This window comes from Halictus rubicundus, chromosome 6, assembly GCF_050948215.1.
Source record: "Halictus rubicundus isolate RS-2024b chromosome 6, iyHalRubi1_principal, whole genome shotgun sequence".
NCBI classification, from domain to species: domain Eukaryota; kingdom Metazoa; phylum Arthropoda; class Insecta; order Hymenoptera; family Halictidae; genus Halictus; species Halictus rubicundus.
In genome coordinates this window covers 18241333-18268367 of record NC_135154.1, presented here as the reverse complement: position 1 = coordinate 18268367, position 27035 = coordinate 18241333, and the positions used below count along the sequence as shown (strand labels likewise).

At 42.8% G+C, this 27035-nt stretch overlaps 2 protein-coding genes across 2 annotated transcripts; one reads left to right on the top strand and one right to left on the bottom strand.

The window, feature by feature from the left end:
- Positions 1–4468: 4468 nt before the first annotated feature.
- Fd102c (forkhead domain 102C) lies at positions 4469–6089 on the bottom strand. The gene has a single exon (XM_076789344.1). It carries the CDS (start codon positions 6045–6047, stop codon positions 4812–4814), a length of 1236 nt encoding a protein of 411 aa, XP_076645459.1. The 5' UTR covers positions 6048–6089; the 3' UTR covers positions 4469–4811.
- A 16653-nt stretch (positions 6090–22742) lies between these two features.
- Positions 22743–24041, top strand: LOC143354953 (mitochondrial import inner membrane translocase subunit Tim17-A). Its single transcript, XM_076789343.1, has 2 exons — positions 22743–22835; positions 23544–24041. Exons 1-2 carry the CDS (start codon positions 22743–22745, stop codon positions 24039–24041), a joined length of 591 nt encoding a protein of 196 aa, XP_076645458.1.
- Positions 24042–27035: the final 2994 nt, after the last annotated feature.

The window sequence follows — 27035 nt, the reverse complement described above, 5'->3', positions numbered from 1 at the left end:
AAAGGAAGCCGATGAATAATGAAAGGATAGCGTGCAGTTTCGATTTCCGACAAAATAGAACATTTCAGAAAACCTGCCGGTTTACCGATACACACCTGAACTCCTCCGTCATATCTTATCGCCACTTTTGATCGCAAAATTGATATCTTCGAGAAATTGTTCACAAAAAAATTAAAGACGTCATCAATAATCCTAACACACACATCTGTTAACCATTAAGTAAAACACAATAACTGCAATTTTTGCACTGTACCGAGTAGTTTTGCAAGAAATTAATTTTCCTTAATAATTGTAGAAATGATGTGAAAATTGTTTTCTTTTTTTTTTAATGAAGAATAGCATTAAAATTCCGATCCCAGAGAATGACATGAATAAAGTCAGTTTAGTATTCTTCGAGAGGGCGACTGGACAATTATTTCCAACGGTTGTTTCTTAAAAATGATAATAAACGATGAAATGTTGTCGCAGCAGAGGCACCAAACAAACGATAAACGATAAATCCGTCGAAGACACGGAAGTTCGAAGGAAACAGATTATCCGATTAGCGTGCCGTCGGATTTGTCTTATGGATTTGAGGGCGGCTGCGGCAAGTGTGTGGCCCATTAGGGCCGGTTTTCCTCTGTGAAATTATTTGCGATAAACAGATCGGAAGGTGTTAGGCTCGGATCAGGTGGCGAAATCTGCCGATCGACCGATTTCCAACCGGAAATCAGGTGACGCGGCAGCGAAGGGTTCCCAGAGATGTCTGGCCGCTGTCAACAAAAATAGCTATGGGCCCGATACTCGTCCATTATTTGCCCTATTTCTATGCTAAAGTATTTTGCGACGGTCTTATCGAACCTCTTCGACTAGCTGGGATTATCTGGAACCGCGACGGGCCGTAATTGAAAGTACAATAAGCAAATGAACGATCGATCAGCGATGGCTGCGCACACTATCGGCCATATTTTTAAATAAATGCATAATCCCGATTACAGCAGAACAATATTTATCAACATTATGGTAATGTTTGACAGACGGAAACCGAAGGTCTGTGGCGGGTTTCGAGCTGGATTTCTGTACCGGTAGCGATTATGTTACCGTTTTTAACCCTAAACTGGTCGGCAGGGGTGCCCTTATCACCCCATGTAACTCTTTAACACGTTCACAGCCATGTCATCGATATGTGGGTGACGGAATTATTTTTCTAGATTTTAAAATGAATGTTTACGTTAATATATTCGTTGTACCAAATTTGATTAGGGTCAAAGTTGGAGGACTATTCAATATCATACAGTTAACTTTTTAAATTTTTATTTTATTCGATAACTTACTTTGATTTTATGGAATTTTTCAGGTTTCTAGTTTGGCAGTTATTTTATTGGAATTTGTCAGGTTTCTAGTTATCAAATTTTGCTGCATTCTTTTTCAATCGTAGAAATTACTTTGGAAGAAGTTAAATTGAAATCAATTGGGATTCAACTGCGCTATAAATCGGCCAACTAAATTAATTGCCAAGGATTTATCGTCCACGGTCAGAGATGGTACAATAAATTTTGCAGTGCCAATGTTGTAAAGGAAGAAATTGCCTCCGTCAACGTGATCTGCCATTTTCTTTCGGGATAGTTATTCGGAAACAGGTTATTGTTTAAGCTCGAAGAAAATTCTATTAACAGCTGCCGCAAAGTGTCGGCTAATGGTCGACGATGGATTGTTGCTACTACAAACAGCATTCTCAATAGGAATGTTTGCGTCAACCTCGAGGCTGCTGGGAAATTCACAAAACTGGCCGCGGTATTCGTGTCAAGAGTGCCGGTTCTCGTTTAAATTCGCCTGGTAACGCTCTCTAATAATTAACAACGCTGCCCGGCTAAGAAATTCCATCCGGTAATTATTTTCAACGTCATTTTCTATTTTGAAATTCCTGTCGAGGCGATTCTGCACACAGACGTCGTTTCGAAGCTCAGAAAAATGAAGAGATATCGCAGCACTCTGTGTTTGTGTTTGAGATGTTAATTTTTTATGCTAATAGTCTGCAGAAGAGAATTCGTCAACAAAAGATCTAAAAATGTTTCTATCAAGAATTATGTTAATTTTATCGAGAAAATCTAAGAGTATGATTTTATTTTGTTGTGTGTTGTCACAGCTGAGTAGATCGTCACAGTTGATCATTCACTGTGAATAAAGTATACGATCGATGTGTTTAGGCTTAATTATAGTCCACTGCGGGTACAGCGAATGTATAATTGTATAATTTTCATGTGGAGTGAAGCTGGTGTTCTGTCGGAGACTGAAAATATTTAAACACAATCATTTATCATTCAAGTTTGAAATCTTGGCATTTTTTTTTTATTAATACACGACAATTACATTTTTGTTTCATCATTCAGAAAAAAGTATTGGAAGTCGTTTCTTAAGAAATAATCATTGGAGACTGTGAATGTCGATGTGAAAGTTGAAATTAAATAGAATTCCGTAAGTTGTTAATCCGAATAAATTAAAAACGATGTGAGACTGTATGAATGACTGTTCCCCGGTGAAACATTTATAATACTAATTTCTTAGACGTTCACGAACAAACTGTGGACTTGCATGCATCTACAAATATTTTTACGTTTACGGAAAGCGAAACGAAATCAAAATTTAATCCTGCTATTTAAACTTTCATTGGACCAGAAACGAATCAAAAACCTAACTAAACTTTATTGAATTATGTACTGCAGTGAATGCGAGACTATCCAATTCCCAATAAGTGCATAAAAGTCCAGAATCCAGGGAAATCGGCAAACACGAATTGAAACTGTCATGTCAAACAGCTCCGTACCGAGCTCCCCAATAATTAGGCGTATCGAAATCGGTCCCGATTAAACCATGAACGAGGGTGGGTCGGGTGAACAGGCAGAAACACGAGTCCATGGGAACAGAAACTTTATTGAACTTGAATTGCGATCGGTTCCGCGCTCAGAATCAAGAGGGATTAGGTTCGACGACATTTGCATTGCGTGGGTGGTGATCTTTTTGTTAAAAAACATTCTCTCCCGACTGCTCGCACGCTTTTTGTTGTTGTATCGGGCGCGAGATCGTCGGTATACGTCTCGGTTATACGTAAGCACGTATATGTAATAATAGATATACATACATACATACATACAGAGGGGCGCGTGTAATTGTTACATTCGCGTACACACGTGTGCGAACACCGTTTCTCGAAAAAAAAAAACGACGATAAAACGGTCGATAATAAAGACGAGCTATAGTAAACCTCCGACTATGCTTTTATATTACACTTTGAACAGCCGCGATCGCTTCAGTCTGACGGAAATGCCCCCGCATCGTTCTGGGATTTCATACTTCGCGCACGAAACGGAGGCCAGTGATCGCTATACCGGGGCTTCTCCCCTATTTACAAGGATTAATTCGCGGGTAGAATCCCACGATTGGCACAAGTCGATTCTCCAGTCTCGCGAAAACGCGCCGGAAGCTCGCCTTTCACGGTGAAACTCGATTTACTTCAAACATTTATTTAGTCTAAGCGCTTTGTTTCGTGAAAAACTCACCAGATATTTTCGCAAACGCAAATATTTGTTGCGTCCGCGGAAGCAAGAATCGAACGGAAATGTTCTTACTTCGAAGCTTGCGACCTACATAAGACGAAAGACTCGTTACGAGTCTTCTAGATTGCAAGTATTTAAATAAATATGAACATCTAGCCGCAAGAAACGAACAAGAATTGCCTTGCATCGAGCTTTCGTTAAGATGGAAACCTTGTTACAATTTTCTTAATTATTATGTCGCAGGTATTTATGCAAACATACGAGAATTGAATGTGAATCTTCTTGCTTGAAGGTCTAGAGAAAATGAAAACCTCGATTTTTCGAAATATCAAGAATGCTTCAAGTTTCATGTTCTAAATAACACGAAATAACAAGAAAGTCTTCTCCAGGTATCATGGTGCAGCTTTTAATGCAGACATAAAGCATTAAAGATCGCACGAGTGTCACTTAAAAATTCAGGTTCCGAATAAAATGCGAAAGTTCTTACAATTTTCCTAGACATCGTTGAGTTGCAGATATTAATGCGAATACAGACATAGAATCCTATAAGAGTTAATTTTCTAAATCCTTCAACAAGTCACGTTCGAAACAAATTGCAACAAAGCTATTCGATCGAAAATTTCTGAAATCCTGACGTCCGCAATTTCAACGAACCGAACGTTCTACAAATGCACAAGATCTGCAACGAACCGAGTCGAATGCACCGTGAAAGGTAAACGAGAATACAGTATCTACCTCGTGGGGTCTCAGGCATGTGGGATTCTACTCTCGAATCGGAATATACATAGTTTCCCTTACACATTTATTTATACAGCACACATATATTCTTCTCCTAACACATGTTTTGATACAAGTGGGATCGTAGCGGCGGCCTCGAAACGAACGTGTCCGAGGTGCAACGATGCACCGATGCACCAAGACTCTCTTCCTCGAGCCGGGATTGCAAAAGCTGCCCGGGAACGTCCGCGGCTCGGTTCGAGGCTACGTTTCGCGACCATAGGCGACGGTATGTACAATGAATTATGCTAATTAATCCGGAGGCCGTTCGGTTGGCAAGTGAGAGGAACTCGTTGGGTTCTCGATTTGGCACGACTAGGCTAGCACTCGGTGCTGTCAATCCTCGATCCTCCGATCCCGTGTTGATCATCGACTGCGAAGGCGATCTGTTTCTGGGGAAGGAAAGAATCACCCCGACACTTCTCCGGACCTGGTACCACGAGCTTTTCCGTACCGAGGATTCACCAGATAGAACCGGAAGAGAACTCCAGGACACAAGTCTTAGACGCCGGAGCCGGTGCTCGAGGTAGCCGGAACGTAATAACTCCTAGCTTGCAAATGATTGTGCAGATGCAGTCCGGAGATCTGTGGACTCGAGGTCTGTAGGCCCTGGTTGCTCCAGTGTCCCGCGGAGGAGATGACCTTGGCGTCGGGGCTGGCCGACGGGGTGTTAGGCGACGGCATAGCGTTCGTCTCGGCGACCACGTCGACGTCCACGTCCTCTTCGTCCTGATCCGGCTCGTGGAGGTCGTGCAACTCGTCCTCGCTGCAGCTGAACCTCCTCGATTTCGTTGGCCTGAGGTCCGACTCGATCTGATGTTGATCGTCGGGTGCCAGAAGCGACGCCACGTCGAACTGCCTCTTCCTCGAGGGTTGAAACGAGGACGACTGCCTGAACGTCTGGCTCTGGAAGGTCTGCTGCTGGTTCTGCTGTTGTTGCTGCTGCTGTTGATGATGCGAATGATGATGATGAGGTGTCCAGATACCGGAAATAGTCTGGGACGCGACTGGGGGTCCCAGGGTTGCCGGAGGAGGCGGCGTCGCGGGTAAAGGCGGCGGACTGGGACTATCAGGCTCCTCGTCCACTGCCAGACCCATGTGTCTGCGGACCTTCCGCTGGGCCTTGCGTCTCCGGAAGTCTCCGCGGCGGAAGTCCTCGAGGTTAGCCGGGTGTATAGCCCAGTAGTGTCCTTTGCCGTTCGCGCTTCTGCCGGACTTGACGAAGCAGTCGTTCAGAGAGAGATTATGCCTGATCGAGTTCCTCCAGCCTGGTCCCCGGGTCCGGAAGTAAGGATAGTGCTCCAGAATGTGTTGATAAATGTCCGACAGCACCAGCTTCTTCTCCGGCGAGGACAGGATCGCCATGGCGATCAAACCGATGTAGCTATGCTGCGGTTTCGGTTCCTCCGGTATTCTCTGATGATGAGGATGCAGCAAAGCCATCGACAGAGCCAGTCTGCTAGGGTATCCGGCAGCAGCAGCCGCCGCCGGGTAGAGCGGCAACGGAGCTGGGAACCCGGGGCCCATTCCTAAATGAGTTGGTGCGCTGGAAGGCGGAGGACCGACCCCCGGATGTTGAGGGTGCAACTGTTGAGCGAGTCGCAGCCTCTCCGCCATCGCGTAATGGTACAGCTGAAGACGATAGTGTTCGAGGCCTGGCAAAAAGCCTGCCATAGGGTTGCCCAGGCCGACGGCCAACGGCTCCTTCGCCGGCGGAGGACTCTCGTTGCTGCACATGATCGTACCACACGTATCTCGGATGGTCTTGTTCTCAGTTTTTCTTTTCCCCGAGTTTCTCTTCGATCGGATCACTAGGTCATCAACGTTTCACGTTTCACGTTTCACACTCGCGATTCCGTAGAATTCATTTGGGTACGCGCAGTCACTGGGAACACCCTCTCGGCACCCGATGTGTCCTTCGAGAGAGAGAGAGGACGTGTTCGTCGGAACGAGATTACAGATTGCCTCTTGGACACGATCGATCGCGGGGCCTCGATGTTTGCCGACGGTTTTCGGGCTGTTTGTCACGATGCGCTCCGAGCGACCGACTGGTCATGATTTACGATTCGGCCGCCTGCCAGGAGAGAGCACCGATGGCTTCTCCCCACCTGGGAAACACAGGCGGTCCAAGCTCCGCCCGTTCGCCCAGAACGTAGCACGGGGATCCCAGCCTGGAAACCAGAGCCCGTGTGCCGATTCTCCGACCAATAAGCACCGAGAGGGCGGCCGAAGATGGAACCCTCCGCCATCCGCCACACCTACCACGATGGATATTGATCCTGAATTCCGTAAACTACCACCGGGGGCGGTGGTTGTGTGTGACGGCCGTCGCCTTGTCATGGTGTTCCCCCTGCCTGTGCCCCCGTTGTCTCTTATCAGACCGGCTACAAAGCTCGATATCATAGCCGATTCGCAGCCGACCGGTGAGAAAATCACCGACGCGTTTTCTCCTTTGCTGGGAATCTTGCTCCGAGAAGGTCTCTCTCTCTCTCTCTCTCTCTCTCTCTCTGTCTCACTCTCGCTCCGCTCTCTGTCTCCTCGCCACCCCATTCCAAGCTCGCAGAAGTGGCGGCGGTTTGATACGGACCGGCTGATAGCGATCCGATATCGGGAATCGATGCCAGAATTGTTAATCGGGATTCATTCGCGTTAATACCGAGGATTTTCATTTTTGGGATATTTTACAGGGGTGGGGGCTGTGGGTGAGTCAAAAGCAGGGTTTTTGGAGTGGTGTTTTTATCGTGAGTGACTTGATTCACTCTCGATTGGCTCGGCAATTTTTGAGTAGTTGAAAATTGTTATTCTTCGAGGAGAAAGTTCAGGAGTGGTTGAGAATTAGATGATTTGCATTTCGAGTCGATTTCGGAAAGATGCGTCTGCGCACCATTCAGGAGCGAGTGGAGTTGTTGTCCACCTAGGGTCAGGTATGTATTCAATACTGTAAATCGAAAAATACACAATATATAAGTTAAATAATTATTTCATTCGGCAACCTGCGAAATAAATCCTTAGAAGCACGAATACGATTAGCACGGTTACAAACATACGGAAGAAAACATTCTAACGGATTAATATATTTGTGAGAAATGTTGTTAGAGTACCTCTCTATTATTCGAACCTAAGATATCTGACCTCTTCATTGTCTGAAGGCTGAATACGATCCATATGCAACTGCGGATTTTTATGCAGAATAAAAATTGTTTGCATCGATTACAAGAAGTAGAAACCAAGTAGAATGTTGTTTCTTCCCTTAACCCTTTGCACTCGAAGCTATTTTAACTCCAAAACGAAACATTTGTTCCTACCTAAAATATTTCCCTTCTATGTATTTTTTTTTCATGTTATCCATACGAAAATGGTGCGATTTACTCGTACAATACTGAAATGGTTACTAATTTATTGGACACAAACAAATTTAATAATGTAAGAAATATTTTGAATAATGATACAGCAATTTTTAGTGGCGCCTTACAGTCGCCGTTCGAGTGCTAAGGGTTAATAATTGTAATAGATGAAAATTAATATATCGACGTCTTTAAATTTTTTAAATTTTCCTACAATTTTGAATTTCATCTGCTCAGTTTTGCTATAAATGCATAAAGATCCGCATTCTAGTAATTAATTAACCTAGCACTGTAGCTAGACAAATGTTCCATTATCCGAACATCGATGCCCCTCTTATTAATTCAGACGACCATGGTTCTAATGAACAGCCATCATTTTAATTAAGCAAAGAATGAGTGGAACAGCAGTAAAAACGTCACTTCGTTGACATTCTCTTTCTTTCGATCATGCAAATAACTATTTAATACCAGCGTAGCATTGCAATTAACACACGATTAAAAAAAAGGAGAAGGCACAAAAACACGATTTTCTGTTCATAACGTTCTTGCAAGATGTTGAATACAAACCATATACATTTTAATCGCTAAGCTACAAAATCTTCCAAACAATAGGTGAAACAATAGGTGTACAGATTAAATCGTGGCTCTTACAATTGATAACAATTGTAACATTATTTTGAATTCAATTATTTTACCCATCGTATTGACGGTTTATTAATTGCTTGTAGGACGAAGTAAATGAACGGAAAATAATGGAGATAATTTTGGAGAGTCGAATATCTTTTGAGTTGCTATAAATAGACTGCAGAATTTATGCATTTACAACAAAAATGAGAAGGAGAAACATAACACGGTGAAGGTATTAGAAGAACTTAAAAATATTTTACTGTAGTTCATCTTACTAGTTCACTCTAGTTTGTCATTATCGAGAAAATTTCTATTTTGTATAAATATCCGCAGTCTAGTCATTATAAGTATATTGTGGATCGTATGCATTTATGACAAAAGTGAGTAGACGAAACACGAAAGATCCGGAAGAAACGACTTCCTAAAATTATTAACCCTTTGCACTCGGCGCTATTTTCATTCTAAAACTAAATTTTTGAAAAAACTGATCCGATTTCCACATATATTTAAATGTGTACTGATCTATTCAATACAATTTTTGTAATGTAACAAATATTTCGTAATATTTTTGGTAATCTCTTTGAAATAATGCCACAACAATTTCTAGCGGTGCTTCAGAGTCACCACTCGAGTGCTAAGGGTTAAACGAAGAAACAAATTTTTCTTCAGTCCCAGCAGCTTGCGATCAAAATTGATGACAATGACAATAAAAGTATCTAAAAGTCAAATGACAATTTCTGGCCAACGGAAAACGTTTTCCAGCGAACGGCCGGCTCTTAGCTCTGAAAAGGAGCCGTGTGTGTCTGGGGTTGTCGGCAGTCAACGGGGCTGGTGTTCGAAGGGGTGGAACTCGGAATTCGTTCTTGCAGGCCGACGGGGGATGGTGTAGCGGGGCCTCTTTTACAGAATCCTTTTCGTTCGTTGCCCGGTCTGGCGAACAAAAGAAAACGAGACCGGCCGCGCATTTATATGGAGGCGCCGCCCTGCAACTATTTGTAAGCATCCGCCATTCTGGTTTCATATCTGCCGTTTCGGCTCGCACAAAAACACTATTTTTCAGACCGGCCCAGCTGCAATATGGCGTTTACCGACGCTGCCGACGTGCATCGACTCCGATTGCAATTGTTGCGTTTCATTGCAAATAACAGCCTCGCGTCCCTCCTCGACCCTCGCACCCCTCCTCGCCCTCTCGATTTCTCTACCCCCTACCACCACGTCGCAACGTGTACGATCGCGCAGCCCCTCTCTTTCCAACCCCCCACCCCCCTCGTCCCTCTGTTGCCCGCGTTCTTCCGTTTCTGTATATACCGGCCACGGAAATACACCGTTGTCTGGTATCAATCGGTACGAGCCGGCACGCTGTACAATGTAATTGCAATATTCTCGTCGATCGACACCGTTACCCGGGGCTCCGGCGACTCCATTTTTGTTATCGATGCACCTGCTCCGTTAATCGAACGTTCCCATTAACCGTTCCGATGCTCGCTTGCTCGTTTCCACGGCAGCGAGCATGTTAACCCCTTCGACTATTATTTACTTTTACCGTCATGCCGATCGCAACTTCTTGGTCATGCAAATTTTTAATTCCCTTAGGTGAAGAATAAAAAATATGTTCCACTGAGCATTACTGAAAAAGTAAGCCAATTCTTGAAACACATAAAATTGCCGAAATGAGAACCCAACTCTACCGAGTTAAATAGTTAAATCATGTGGCGCTTCTTGAAGCGGAGAGTGAAAAATATATTAGGTCGTCCCGTAAGTTCGTGCCGTGGATATTTTTATATTGTTCACCATTGCAAAGTATTTGAATGAAAAACAACAAAAATTTTATAGTGGCGGTATGACGTCTTTGCCGAAAAGGTCGGAAGAGGTTGCGGAATGAAAGGGTGATTACGTATTTTATTTTTAGAATTTAAATGGTGCAAGAGTAAACGGCACGACCTTATGGGACGACCCACTTATGGGACTTATGCGACGGTCCACTGAACATTACGAAAACTACACGAAGAAGCGAGCTGATTCTTAAACGCACGTCAAATTTCCGAAATAAAAACCTAACTCTACCCGGTTAAACAGTTAACACTAGACCTACCAAGCATTGACAGTATCTGGTAAATATTGCCTTATGAAAATAGCAGCCCTAAATTTATTAAGATTGTCCAATGCTTGGACAAGCAAATTTATTCCACTATTTTCCATAAATGAATTTTTACAGTTTCAATAATTGTAAAATATAAAGGTCTAGTGTTAAATAATGTTTTCTTCCGTTTCAGAAATGTGTACTTCCTCCACTTGTTTAAAAATGTGCATTTCGGCATAGGATTTTAGTCAGAACGTGCAATAGTCGCTGATTAAAAATGACTGTGATTTGAGGTATCGTTTTTGGGTGGTCGGAACGTTTCTGATGTATGCGACAGTGATTGTAAATTTGTCGGAGCCCGACTTATCTCATTACCAGCGCAGATTCCCGTTACGCGGACGGGAAATCTTCAAGTTTGGTTTATCGGGGGCCGCGGTACGTGCGCGAGCGTTTAGGTGAGAGTTTGAAAACCGATTAGGGGTGTATTTCGAGGCATCAAAACTAACAGATACCTTGCGCAGTCCAGCTGCACGGAACTCGACCGTCCCGGGCTTCAAACTTGCTCGCTTCGTCACGACATTTATTAACCCCCGCCGTTGGGGTTGCTGGGATCCGTTCTGGACTAACGGGAGAGCAGAGATTAACTTCGACTGTCTTCGATGTGCAGCCAGTTTCATCCAGCTTCATACACTGTGCTATATCATCTCCGGAACCAGCTGAACTCTCACAATTTAATCCCCATAATCGCATTCAATGTATGTGCGAATTCTATGAAATTGCAGGGGAATACAAACTGAAAAGGATTTTTAATAGGCGCTTAAATACGAGTGTGTCTGTTTCCCCCATTTAACACGTTGACTGCCATGTCACCCACATGTGGGTGACGGAATTATTTGTCCAAGTTTTAAAATGAATTTTTACGTTAACCCTTTGCACTCGAAGCCATTTTAACTCGAAAACGAAACATTTCTTCCGACCTAGAATAATTCCCTTCTACATATATTTTTTCATGCGATACATACGAAAATGGTGCGATTTACTCGTACACTACTGAAATGTTTAGTAATTTATTAAATACATACAAATTTAATAATGTAAAATATATTTTGAATAATGATACAGCATTTTTTAGTGGCGCCTTACGGTCGCCATTCGAGGGCTAAGGGTTAATACATTTATTGTACCAAATTTTATTAGGATCAGTAAAATGTAAGAAAGTTGGAGGACTAGTCAATATTATACATTTAATTTTTTTCGATTTCTATTTCATTAATTAACACCTTGATTATATGGAATTTTTGGGGTTTTTAGTTTGGCAGTCAAAGTGTTAATCAATGTCTAGAATCGATTGCAGGGGAGTACAGACGACAAAGAATACACAATAGGCTCCTCAATACGAGCACAGTGAATTCTCGATACTTGTCAACAACACAGGTCTTGCCAGCGTCGTGTATCGTCCCGAGCCCTGTTATGTTTGCACTCCTTAGCGTCCGAGGCCTTTCGAGTGGGGATAATTCCGCGACGTTTATCATCCAGGCCTTGGCGACATATATAGAGAAATCACTCCGAAAATGATAGTTGCCAAAATTTGCAGGGAAATGTGTTGGAAATTAAATTTTCGCACAAGTAGAACGTAAGTACAATTAATGATGCAAAGGATTAAGCTCCAAAATTAGTATAGTTTCGTAAAGGCCACACAGATTGAACGATTACGCGGACAAATTGCAGTAGGGGAAATGCGCAGGGTGGTTTTCGATGGTTAGGCCGATAAACCGAAGAAGCTAGGCCACAAATCGCGTTCGCAGGCGGAGCAATGGTGGATCCTCGAAGAAAGAAATCGGAGAAGCTGTCAATCGAGCGGCATGCATCTGCCACTTACCCGGGCGAGCCACCCTCGATCGTTACCGCGCCTTTTTTCCCACAATGATGCTCCATTTCGTCACAATTATCGCCATTATTCGGCGCGAGAAGAGCATTTTAGCGTTGGCGACACAATGGGCCGGTATCTATCTACACCGGGACTGTGTGTACACATGCACACTCGGTACATCGGCGCGCACACGTGTAGGGCAACCTCCGGTTACGATCGGCGAAATCGATTCTTTCCTTTGGCCGCGTTTTATTGTGTTTTGACAGGGCCGAGTCCGGTTTCGGCTTTTCGAAGACGCGCACAGACCGTCGTATAATCATAGACTATCGGTGATCCTGAGACACCGATCTTATCCGCGAACGAGCTCGCAGTGGACACGCACCTTATTATTCTCCTGCGTCAACGAACGCTATCTGATTGCACCAAATCTAGAGTTACTCGCTTTCAGAAACAGCTTTATGCCGGTCCAGGTTGAAACGTTCTTTTCTGCCGAATAGAAGATGCTCTCGCTTTGATTGGGCACGGAGATTGCTCCTGGCGATCGCTGATCCAATTACACACCTTTCTCAACCCCTCCAAACCTCTTGTTTGTTCATCAGTTCGTAATCGAAGAAACGTAATCGTTATTCTGCGGATTTTACGCATCTATAACAAAAATTAAAAGGGCAAATACGAGACTGAAAAGGTACTAAAATAATTTCAGGATACAGTGAAATCTCGATATAAGTCACTCGCGCGGTTCTGGCGAGTGACATTTAGACGAAATCTGTGGTCCTCGCCGAACGTTGCACTTGAAATACACTGTGCACGCTGGAAATGTTAGAGTCACTATCCGTGGTGGAATGGGTAGTCCCAGTGACCTTTAAACGCGAGGCTCGCAGTGACTTATATCGGGCATTCGCTGTACCAATGATTTTCGAATGATCAAAAGAGAAAAGACGTTTTCCTTAACATTGATAATTGGGTTGCAACGTTACTCACCTGTTGCTACTTCTGGGAAAATCAGACAACGAATTATCTGGGTTCTGACCCAGGCATGAAGTGTTGGCAAATGAGAAAGGTTCGCAGACTATTCGTAATTAAAAGATCAAGTTTTGTTAGGGCTTCAAGTGTCGATAGACGAAGTCTACCTTCCCGATCTGCAACAAGATAACTAGAAATTGTAATAAACGCCAATTTTCAGCATCAGGTCGAAAGATGTCTCGTGCGTGGCAGTGAAAATGTCAATTCTGTTGTCTGCTCCATTTTGGTGGGAAAGTACGTAGTTTTAAGAAGCGCTGCTGAAATCTCGTGGAAACCGGCGAAGCCCGACGGGAGCGGCACGATAGAGTTTATAAATTATGAATATTTAAGCAGAAGCTGCCGCGGAAACGATATTTCCCTGGGCCGGTGCAATAACGTTGCTCGCCGTGTAAAAGGGATGCTTAGGAAACAGGATGGTACACGTCGCTAAAACGGGAGCATCCCTTTGAGAGGAGCGTCAAAGCTAATGGACCGTCTCTCTTCGCCGTCCTGGCAGTTCTATCGTGTTTCTCTTCGCCTTCTACCGGTTTTCTCTCCTCCTTTTCCCTCTCGGTTTCGTTCGCAGCCTCGTTACAAAGAGGGTCACGTGCCCCCCGCCGGCCCAACTACCCAGAAGCCCTGCTAATGTTTAGTGCCAGTTGATTGCAAGCTCGTTAGAATATGCATAAAGCATCGTTGTTAAATGCTCTTTCTCTTCGCTGCCGCGTTTCATGGATACGCGCCCGGTTTATGTCTTCACTTCTGCTTTTGTCAGCTTCGATATAGTATCTTTTCAATTTTCGTTTTCGAGGGAGAAATATTGATTTTTTGTTCGACGGAGAAATCGGTTTCTGTTTGGCTCCTGCGGACGAATTTGATTTTATGAATCTTATACTGATTCGCAGTGTATTTGATGTTATTGAACTGCGGGTTTTATGCACTTACACGACAGAGACATTTAAAGAATTTCAAAAAAATATTATTTCCAACCCATTAAAACTATTGAGGAAAGCATTGGCAATTTTAATTGAGCCTGAACGTTTGAAAGACTTATTCGAAATGAAAATAGAAAGCTGCTTAACACTAGGTTTACGGGGCGCTAAAAATGACTATTTCACAAAATTGTAGTTACTTCGATTTTCAGCCATTTTTATTGTGATATGTGCTCAAAGAAACGAATCTATTGAACAATTCTTCACAAGTGCGTCCTTGCACTCTTAATAATTGTAAATTTACAAATCCCGAGTCCGTCATTTTGACGGGTCTCGTAAATCTAGTGTTAATTGCATTACCCTTTTACGGTGGACACGTTTCAACCTCTGAACGTTAAATTGGCTAACAACATTTTTAATCATCTCAAACTATTCGAAATTCCAGAATATTTTCGGCTGCCTGTATGAACCATAAAAAATCAAACGTTTGGCTACACCAGGAAAATAAATTTTTGCGCTGGTAGTTCACAGTGATTGAAAATAAATGGAAATCGAATGACCAGAAGGACCCACGTGTCCAACTTCGATTCACCGCTTCTTCCGGTAACCGAACACCGTGACATCGTGTTCGAGAGAATATCGATCCCTATTTTTCCTCGACCACAGCCACGGATCGACACCCCGTGGCTTTGCTGAAGATGCTGGAATGCTCTCGAAGAGGCAATGACGCGGCCAACGACAAAATAACGAATTGCCACTCGAAAACGGAAGCGAGAGCCCTCGGCGGGACGCCATTTGTGTTTACACCGTCACCGATGGTACGAGTTTAACGAAGCGTGGACAGACTCTTTGCGGATAAACGCGTTTCCGCACGGCGGACCTGAAAAGCGAATGTTTACAGCCAAATGACAAAATTTTGTCGGACTTTTCTCGGTACTTGCCGATCGACAAGATTGTCAATAATTAAACCGATTTAAAAATGTTGTATTATTTTCAACTTATTAACACGTTTACACCCATATGTGGGTGACGAATTTTTACGTTAATATATTCATTGTACCGATTAGGATTTGTAAAATGCAAGAAAGTTGGAGGACTACTTAATATCATACATTCGATTATTTTCAATTTTTATTTCATCAAATAACTCACTTTGATTTTATGGAATTTTTGAGGTTTCTAGTTTGGCAGTCAAATTTCTATTTCACTCCAATTTGTTGCAATTCAGGCAGAGGATTTTTCTTTCGCAAAAGGTCCGCAATATACTAATAACCTTACGCCGGGATTCAAGATGGTGGACTCAGTACACTGTAATTGTTATGCGTTGAAAACTGTGTAAATATCGAACATCATCCATAACTACGATTTAAGATTTAATACGAATTTACATCGAAGCAGTTAATCGTTAAAGTAATATTGAGAAATGTAATATCTGTAACATCGTACAACGTTCAGAAGCTTCTGTCCGACCAATTACTCGAAATGTGCAATCTGTTTGTACTTCGGAGCGGCAAGGGGTTGTTGCATTCGTAGAAAATAGTCGATTCGTAAATCTTTAAGTCGAAGAACCGAGTTGTGGTCGGAGGGGAGGGAGAAGAGTGGGCTAGTGAAGAATCGTGGGTAGTGGGAGAGGTGTCGAGCCTATTATCGAGGCCCATTGTGTCGAGAATCGGGGACCGATGGCGGAAGGAAGGACCCTACGAACGAGATTTGTCATTGTGGAGTGGAGAGGCTCGTGTTGCCGCGTGGCCGCGCCAGAAACCGAGCGGAAGTCCTCGAGATCTGCTCGAGAGCCCCCGCGCACCTTCTTGATTCCGGTCGCGGTCGACGCTCTGCGGCTGAAACGTGACCGTTTGGCCGTGTAACAGGATTAGAGGGGGGATAGATTAAATTCGAGATATTTAGCTCGAACCGTTTCCACCCTTCTTCGACCCCCTTGCACCCTCCCCCCTCTCTACTCGTTCAGGGTCCCCCCGATGACGTCCCGTGGCTCTCGTGTCCTCTCGCACAGAGAAAAACGGAACAGTAGGATTTTCGGCAATATTTTCGGTGTTTAGCCTTTGTCGCCGGACAGTGGCCATTGTCGCGTGAAACGATGGGCGTGGAGTTGCGGACGAAAGGGAGACCGGCCACCTTCTTGTCCTTCTGCTTCCTTTTCAGGGCCCTCCCGGCGAAAAAGGGCCCGTGGACGGCCACTTAATTTGCCCCACACGCATACTTCGCTGACTCTCGAATTTGCTTTCTGCCTCGGCTCTTCTTCTCTCTTTCGCTTTCTGTCTCTCTTTCTGCCTACCTCCCCCCCCCCCACACCTCCACCCCCTCTTCAACCATACGCCAATAACGGCCACTAATTGTGGGATGCGGTGGGCCGGACCGGTTCCCGCTTTCTATGGCATCTAACTGAAAAGAGGATTTCAGGGGAAAGGGAGAGAACATCAGGGTGGGGCGGTTTCGACACAAATTCGGCTCGTGGCGGTCGATTTTTCTGAACGATATTCAGGCCTAATTTCTTCGAACACGCTAAACGGTTCGTCTTAACAGAGCTTGAGTGTTCAATCAGCAGTCTCAGACATTCCGTGAAATCAAGAAAGTTGACAAATTTAGACTGTGTGGTATTGAAAGTACACTTCCGACCTTCTTCTATTTTTCTGATCCCAATCTCGTCTCCTACACTTTGTACGTTAACGCAGAAATTAATTTAACACTAAACCTATCACGGTCAAAACGACCGGTTTTATATTTTAGAATTATTGAAACTATGAAAATTCACATATGGAAAATACTGGAATGAATTTTTTGGTCCAGGCATTTGTTATATTGAAAATTGTGGACAATCTCAATTTTAGGACTGCTGTTTTTATAAGGCAATATTTACCAGATACTGTTAGTGCGTGGTAGTTTTAGCGTTAGTAAACTCAAATGTTGTTCGAAAGTGTTTGATCAAGTCTGGGAATAATTGTGCTATCCAGAGAACGGAGGATCGTTTAAAAATCCCAGTGAATTGATTTATGATCGTTCATTCTTCTGTATTTCACTTTAATCCAGCTCCTTAATTTAAGATCTTGCTTTTTCGAATCTGTCTATAAAAATGAGAAAATTCCGTTGAACTACCTCGATACATTTAGAATTGCTCCATTTTTGTTTCGTCACATGTGCTAACTTTTATACCAAAACTGAATTATCCGTTTGTGTAACTTTAATCCTTCTGCGAGCGACCAAAATGTACAAACAGCTTTGTGGCTTCAATATTTAAAGCGCGTTGCATAAATTCTTCGTTCCGTGAGTCGATACAGCAAACTCAAAAAATTTGACTATGTTTACCAAAGAGTACAAAGAACGTCGATCGCATTGAAAACAATTTAAAAATATTCTCTAATCCTTTCGGTCTCTTTTCAGCGTTGTATTTGTTTAATACCCGCGGTCCAGTAACGACTCTATTGCCTCTGTTGTAGTGTTATAAATTTATGCTGGCAGATTTTTGGTAGGTGGTCCCACGAAAGATCAGAGCCGTGGAATAGCAGGCTGTTTGAGAATACTAATGTCGCCGCGATTAGCGGTCGGTAAGACGCAAAGGGGGTTTGCAATATCAACGATCCTCCTTTTGATACGGTCCCGGACGATCAACGATCACGAATACGAGATCAAAGCCGCGGCACCGTTGATGGTTAACGTCCAAATGTCGTCTGCGACAGCGAAGTTTCGGATGAATATTTCAGGGTAACCGTCCCATGTTGTTCCCGCAAAGAGCATTTGTGTAATCTATCAGTACGTCCGGGACGTTCGGGGAACGAAACCCTTTTGTCACGCGCGCGAGGCGCTTAAACGGTTGGTTAAGTTCGAAATGGGGGTTTTGATCCTGTCGAAAGAAACCTGCCGTGCGGGGCCCGATCATCGTCATTTATCGATGACGAAAGAGGTTCGACTCTCGTACCCGCACCGGATTACGGGGACTTCTGTTTGCGGGAACATGTAATCAACCAGTTATTTGTTTTTCTTTTTGTTTTGCGACGACAGATGATTAATAACTGCGGGGAGTGAATTGTTATTACTGGGAATAATGAGTGTAATTATTCTTTATCGCAGGCAGTCAGTGACACCTCGCGAGGAAAAGAGGAGCTTGAATGCTTGTGATGGATCCTGTAAAAGTATGAAAGATTAGTCAGAGAATTACGAGTTAATCGTCAGAAAGAAGAGACGTAATTGGCGAAAACTGTCTTTATCTCATCAAGTACTTGAATAAAAATAATAAAGAATACCGCTGCGGTGAAGTGTTCAAGATTTTTCACTGCGATCAATATAAATATTTGCTCGCTTATTTTACAACAGATATTGAACTATCAAGAAAAAAAAAAAATAAAATTGAATTTTTTATAATAATATTTTCAACAGAAAAAATTCGTACAAGGAATTAAATTTTATAAAACTTTGTACCTTATTCTTTCTTCAAGATTTTCGTAAGTTGTCTGTCCACGGAAATTCTTGTTTTAAAAATACTATATTATTTTTTGAACAGTAAGGGGACAAAAGACAATTTTTAAATTTTTTTTAGGGGAGTCGAAGATGTTAATGTCGAGGGCAACACTTGTTCGTCTCGTGGAAGGGGTAAGTCGCTGGTAGGGAACAAATAGAATGTGAGCATCCTAAGTGAATAATAAACATCGCAGCAGGGTTGCATGGGGGTGCAACTCGTCGCGTTTAAGGTGGCCATATTGGCCCCGTAGCCTAAGGGCTGGCTCCTTATTTATCCGACCAGCGTCGCGGCGACCCTCCTCGCAGAAATGATTATTCGGCTATTATACGATGATTACCCAACGGTACGTGGGTGTAATACGAGAAATAAGTGTGCAGTTTCATGCCACCATGGATCCAGTGACAGAACGACTAAACCCATCGAGTGTTACCGCGTATTTAACGCCTCCAGGAAACACATGGTCGTACATCTGTCCTGTATACTGTCGCCTTATCACTCTACACCCCCAACGTTTCACAAACAATAATCACAGGTTTTGTATTTTACGAGTGAGTCAACACGTTTCACAAATAATCGCTGGTTCCTGGACCAGTCAAGAAAGTTGTTTTATTGTTTGAAGAAAAAGTTGGGTAGACAATTTGCAAAACAATCATTTCAGTCGAAGGTACATCCAGAAAAGTAGCTTCTCCATAGTCTCAGTTTAGATATATAAATTGTAAATACGTGAAACAATATACATACGTCGAACTAGAGAGTAGAATTATTGTACTTTTTTAAATAAATATTTCAGCAGAATATTTGCAAAAAAGTAACGTGGAAGAGTAATTGTGTTGGAACGTTGCCGACAGAGCGAGAAGATTTCAGTTTCTCATCCGGTTCCAGCGTTAAATTATCTTTCTTTCGAGTCAAAAATTTGGCAAAAAATTTGCAAAAAGAATGCTAAAGGAGGATATCGGTGAACGTCATTGGAGAACATCGGTTTCTCGGATATTTAGCAATAAAAATCGTGAGTGTGTAGCATAAGGGACGCGCAAGAGGGAAAATGCTATAAGCACAGCAGGCTGCTGATACTCTTTGAAAATTGAATCTCACGACCCGTCGTGGTTTATGGCATGCAAATTGGGTTCGACCTTCCCCGCCGGTCTTTCTACCAAATCCTAATCCAATCCGCTTCTGCGTAAAGTCTACCTGCCCTCACTTTTGTACGAAACATCAACTTGAAGAAGCTGAACATCTTCCGATGAGCATCCGTGCGATTATTTCTTTAATTCGGTGCTTCTTGCGCTCGTAGGCTTTCCGTGAATCTGGAACCTTTAAAACCTGTACAAAGTGTCCGGATACATTGAAAATAAATTGATCACTCTCAAAATAATCTTGGTCCTTGGTGTTTGTTTCTCTAACAATTTTATTGAACGCTCGACCATTTCATCCAGCTCGTTTCTTCGCTTCTTGATTTGATCCATGATCGATAAATTAACCCTTTGCGCTCGGCGCTACTTTCATTCTAAAACTAAATTTTTCTTCCGTCTTAGAATATTTTCATTTTATTCATACGAAACTGATCCGATTTCCACATATAATATTTAAATGTTTAGTAGTCTGTTAAATACAAATTTTGTAAAGTAACAAGTACATTGTAATACTTTTTGTAATTTCTTTGAAACAATGCCACAACAATTTCTAGTGGTGCTTCAGAGTCACCACTCGAGTGCATTAGGGTTAATCCAACCCTTGTATCAACGTTTGGACACTCTGGTGTCTAATTCGAACTAGTTTCTAAATTGACATTAAATACAAAAATTTTTGATGTCGGCATAAGGGTAAAAAAATGCAGCTATTAAATTGACAGGGAAGTTGGTGTGTCCTTACTCTAATAAATATAGCTGCATTATTTTGATAAAAATCAATACATCCAACAGAAATATCAAAGGTGTTATAAAAGCAGAATAAAAATTCCTTTCGAACTACACGTTAAAAAACGATAGATTTAGACCGAAAGAATATGTAAAAAAATAGAAGCAATGTTACGTTTGCTATTGCACAGGCTCCAGCATTGAGATGCGACCGTGTACCGGGTGTAACGCGGCGAATGTTTTCGTTGGCGAGCAGAAAGGACCGCGGGTTATTGATCATTGTCATCCCGCCGAAGTTTAATCTCGTGTACCCTGTCCGGGAGTTCGATTACAAAGAATACTAGGAACGATTTGCCTCGTGCCCCGCGATACGTCCGCTTCCATGTACATATTTAACGTCAGATCGCGTGGAACCCCTTTTCTGTTTCCATTATGGCGAACGATTAACAAAGAGGGGATCCCCTTTGTTGCCGAGTCGGACCACGAGACGACCGAACCACGCAACAGCTGCCCGATGGTATCGATGTCCTTCGATCGAGATATATCTGCTTCTTATCGACTCGTATCACTCGTTTTTTCCATGCCACTTCTTCTGCGGGCACTGACGCAGCTTTTTCTCACCTTCGCTCGTGTAGAGGCACCACGGTAATTACACCGGCCGGTAATTATTCCCGAGACGGGAAGGGGTGAGTCTCGGGACCCCTTTCCTTTTTCTTCTCTCGCTCTGCTTGTGTACAACCGGGCTCCCCGGCTACATTGTTGCTAAAAAAAAAAGCGGTCTAGCGTGTCTTTTTTACGCGGCTATACTTCGTGAAATTAATTCGGAATGCGAACTCCGGCTCGTTTTATTGCATTACAACGTGAGACTGTTCAGGAAATATACAAGCTCTTTATAACGACTTTAATCGGCATTCGTACTTCTTGCAATTGAAAGAGAAGAAAAATTCGATTGGCGTTCTTACATCTCGCAAAGATTGTATGATATCAGTAAAAAGTTGACGCGTGGTTATTGAAAAGGACGGTATCGTTAATTTGCAACAGGATAAAAATATAGTAAAAAGGACTTGTAGGTACTGTATTCTGTATTATGTAGGCTATTCTGCTATATTCTAGTATATGCAAGTATATTCTGGTATATTCTAGTGTGCTCTACTATATTTTAGTATATTCAAGTATATATTGGTATATTCTAGTGTATACTGCTATATTCTTGTAGATACAATTATATTCTGGTATATCCGAGGCTATTTTGCTATATTCTAGTATATTCTGGTAAATTTGGTATATCCCAGGCTATTCTGCTATATACTAGTATATTCAAGTATATTCTAGTATATTCTAGTCTATTCTGCTATATTCTAGTATAATCAAGTACATTCCAGTATATTCAAGTATATTCTGGTATATCATAGTCTATTCAGCTATATACTAGTATATTCATGTATTATTATATACCAGAGGAAAATGTTCTTTTCAGCGAAACAAGAGGATATCGGAGTGATGCGTTGATGAGATTGATTTGTATTTGTTTAGTAATCTGCATAATTTCCGGAAGAAGGTCCAGCCAGAGGAGCAGAGAAAATATAACGGGGGTCTCGATTTAAATACATGTTATTATTAACGGACTGCCACGGGGGCACAATGGCCCCGGGAACAATTTGAAACAGAGACACGATTATGGACGGCTGTCGCAACAACTCAAGTGTTTTCGTAGGTTCTCTAAATACGGACTACAGCGGAGGTTTGGTTGCTGAACGGTATCAATACAGGCATTCTCTGAAACTCGACGGGAATAACAATTTTCAGGGCTTCGACGGTTTTCATACGGAGCCGTTCTGCAAGAGAACCATATTCACCATGGATTTGGAAGTAATATTTCAGAGACAACGTCGGTTATGATTCATCTCCTAGTTTCTTTATTCGAAAAATGAAATTCGTGTTTCTCGCTTAGAAATGTTCACCGTATCGATACAAATCGACACGAAAGCGATCAGTCGAAAATGTCACAGAGTTTCCCGTGAAACGGCCAGTTTCACGCAATTTATATTCGTATACATGACGCTGTTACTTTTTTTAAATAAATATTGAGAGCACCAGAGCGAAGTTTGGCTTTCTGTGTCTTCTGTTCGGAAAATTATGAGTAAAGAATTCGCCGAGAAGTCCGGATTGAAATAAGATCCTGATAATAGTGTACTTCGAGCATGTGTTAGTTAACAATTTCACGAGAGATCAATTAGAGTGACAAGCTAGGGGATGGAATATAACCGCGAACCTTGTCCCTGGAGGATCGTGGACGATTGTGGAGGCGCTTTCACCATGGGTGCCATTTGCGGATCACTTTTTCAGGTGAACAAACCAATTTGTAATAAACCAGCTTTTTATCAGAATCAGCGAGTAAAATGTACCAAAAATTCACTCCACTGTGTGGATCGCATTAAGTAAGTATTCATTTTAACCCTTATTCATCCCGCTTGTCAATTTAGCACGTTTTCCGCCGATTCTGATTAAATCTGTTTCACAACCTCAAATTAGAATAGATATTAATAAACAGACCGATTCTACGCACGAATTTAAGAACACGCGTTCTATTCAATTTAGTCAATTTAATGGAGTCAATTGCTTTAGGAAATCTTGCACAAATAGCTGTACAAAAGATGCTAGAATAATACTTCATCATGCTTCGCACTTTAAATCATCAAAATGTGTTTCAATTCCGATTCGAAAACGTGCAAGGGTGAACGCAGTCGAAAGACACTACATAGGGTCAGGCACTATAGACCAACATTTAAGCAATTTTTCACAAAAAGTTTACAAATCCAATCCGAATAAAAAAGATTCGCAGAATTTGCTCGAACCCCTAACAACACCTGCAGACATCGCCTGAAATCCTTAACAAACTATCCAAACAGAAAAATAATATGCACCTACCTCTATTAGCGTTCTCGAGCCAAAAACTCGAGATCCTAACCTGCGGGTCGCATTGGCCCGATTAGAATCGTAATTGGCAGCTTGGCGAACTCGGCCGGCATCAGTTCAGGTGTGTTGAACTTGCAGAGCGTCATCGGATTCCGGAACGCGCCTTCGGGGATCAATAGGAGGCTGCTCGGCGGTCTGGCAGCGATGAAGAACCGAGTGCCCCAAGTGGCCGGGAACTTCGCTCTCTGGGGCGGTCTTTTCTCGGCGATCGAGTGCACCCTGATCCGCTGTCGATCGAAGGACGATCCGTGGAACTCGATTTTGAGCGGCGCCCTGACCGGAGGCGTTCTGGCCGCGAGAACCGGCATCCCCTCGATGATAGGGAGCGCGACGGTTGGGGGTGTATTCCTGGCGTTGGTCGAGGGGTTCGGGATCATGGCGACAAGGCTTCACGCCGATTCCTTCGCCCAACACATACAGATGTACGACGCGGAGAATCTTCCCGAGTTCCATGGCCTGTCGCCGAGGAGCAGAGTTGGCTTCAGCGGGGCGCCAATCGCCGGTGACATGCCACCCCCGAGGCAGATGAACACCGCGAGCTCCGTCGATGTCGACAGAATCGGCAAGGGCAGATGAACCCGGAAATTTCAGTGAACTTTTGATCGCCCGCTTCATCCCTCATGCCCCGTGATCGTACCTGTAGGTCTTAAGAAAATTAACGCGTTTACCTCCACGATACTGTAACAGGTTTATCGCTTTAGGGGTGACGTGTCTGTACCACTTGTTATGACGCATTGTGTTTTAATAAAGGATTGATCATTCGTTTGTAGACTGGTCGAACAGTTTCGCCGAGTACAGTGATTTCTGTGTATATGTCGCCAAGGCCTCGATGATAAACGTCGCGGAATTATCCACACTCGAAAGGCCTCGGACCGCAAGGAGTGTAAACTTAACAGGGCTCGGGTATGTCTCCTGGACGATACGTGACGCTGCCGTGAGCCGCGTTGTTGACATATATCGAGAGTTCACTGTATATCGTTCCTTTTCTACGATACTTGACAATTTACCTGTAGCCTACCAATCGGCTTTTTCGGGACTGAACTGTACGTTAAATAATCTTGTTATAAACAACAACTTTAAAAGAATTTGCAGAATTATGGATAAAATTGCTTTCGCTTTCGAACAATTTGTGTGAATTGTAGTTGTCGTACTGTGTTAATAGGCTTTACAATAATTGTGCTATGCCAAGAGGGGGCTTAATAATCTTCTTTTGATTTCAAATGAAACTATTAGATTACGTTGCTGGAGATGACCGATTGGTTTACGATTGCAATTCCTACTGCAGTTGAAAGATCTACTAAAAATTCCTTAGCTATAGACTTCCGAAAATTATGATATGGTCGCCGGTAGATAACGTGTTGAGCTGAAGGAAAGATCTGAAGAAACAATGACGGATCAATTGCCAGCTGAAGGGGGATGCTGAACATTGTCCCATTTCGAATAATCCTAAGTTACCTCGAAGAGGAAGCCAGTGACCCAACCAGCACACGACCGACCATCTCGATTATCTGCTCCATCTGTTGCCCATCATCGATGGACACAGATCCGAGAGATAAGAGAGACGTCTCTGTTCGTCTCTCTCTCTCTCTCTCTCTCTCACTGTGGCTAAGAAACATTTATTTCGCAAGGTGGTAATGACTGTTTTGACAGCGGCTCACGCTCGACCACCAGGGACAATCCGGAAGGTACAGCCCCCAGGCTCGAGGCCCATTGTCGCTGACACCAGATTGGAATCAATATTTACACTCAAGCCCGTGTAAGCCTTGGATTACCGAAGGCTCAGCCGATCCTGCCCAACCCTTTACCGATTGAGTCAGAGAAATTTTACGGCCGAAAGGATCGCCGGGACGAACCGTTCTCGAGGACACTCGAAACAGCAAGTTGTCGGGAGCTTCCTCGGTCCACGGGCCAGGATTTTTCACGCCGCTTTTGCCCCGACACGGGGGAGCCAATTCAAGGGTGACTATACTCTCGATAGGCATTCAGTTAGGATCAGCTTTCATCGGCGACAATGAGATCTCGATAGTTATTGTGCACGGTCTATCAACGGCGCGTGGTACACTGAAAAGCGGACCCGCCGGATCGGCGTTGGCGTGGATAATTCGGAATTGGATCATTCTGATCTGGGAATCAGGCTCGATGAGAAATTCTCGGCCTGAACTTTCACCTTCGGAGGTCCGGCATTTTTCTGCGGAAATTTGGAACTTATTTTCCGCTAAATTTATGTTTGACATGGACCACGCGTTCCTTGAAGTTTCTTAGTTTACTCCTAGACAGTATGGTGGGAAATATTAAAAATTTACAAAGTTGTATACGTAGTAGTTGTCTATTTTCGAAGATTGCTACCCCTGAGAGTATACCTATAACTCTTTGCAGACGAAAACTTTTGCTAATTTACTTTTTTAAAGAACCGAAGGTATGTTTCCTCTGTGAAATAAAATGAAAAATTGAGATGCCGAATGTAACAATTAGATCCAGGACGAATTGATGTATTCAATGAAAATGAATTCCATTCTGGAATAATTCTTTTATTTGGACTTGAAAATGCTAAGTTTAATAATTGTAGGCAATGTTTAAAATAATAAACAGTGCGAGCGCGATTAAATGGGAAAGATGAAACTCTGATGCAGCTAATGCAACAGTACCACGGAGTTTAATGTAGGAATCATTGGGTAAGCGAGTAAGAAATTTAAAGGTTAGTGAAAGGTGCAGGAGAATGACGAGCTAATTGATCTTGGTTGGAGAATTTACGGTGCTCATTTTTTTTTTTTTTTTAGCAATTTTCATTACTGCGAGTTTGGATACAGAACGTGTTGAAGTGAAGTCATAAGAAGTTAATGCTTCTAATGGACAAACATGAGGGCAGCAATAATTGTTATTGGCTAGCTTTATACTTTACTATACAAATTCCTCTTGTTGACTAGTATAAAACGATATTGTCTGATACGTTATAATTCGAAAAGTGAATTACATTATCTGGAATACAAAAATAGTGCAATATTTGTTATTTTATTTATTTTAATTCGTTTTAATGATTCATTTTACTTTCCCACGAATGATTCTTGCCGCAAATCTCATAAGATGCCGTTTACATTTCGGCAAGAATCATCTGCTCCTGAAAATCTCAAAATAGCGCCACTGGACGTAGTGGCAAAACGCTGAAACTGTTAGCCAAACATTATCGATAATCGATCATTTTGGGGACTTAACTACTGGCGCCACCTGTCGTTGACTTATCAACACTGGATAATAGTAAAGTTCTAGCACAGACGAGGTATAGGAGACTCCTATACCTCGTCTGTGCCAATATTCTACAACGGCGCTGTTGCTGATAGAATTTTAAATCTCATGTCAGAGATTATATAAATGATGAATGAAACAAAAGAATGTTGTTTCCTGAGCTATCTCGTCGGTGTTCAAAAAAATTTCTTCTGTCGGTAAATTTGTGTAATAGTTTGATCGTTTTGCCGTTACTTCAAATGGCGCTGTATGGACGTTTGATAGGAGCAAATGATTCTTGCCGCCTTTAATATTGCATCTTACGGTTAGAGCGGTAAGAATCACTTGCAG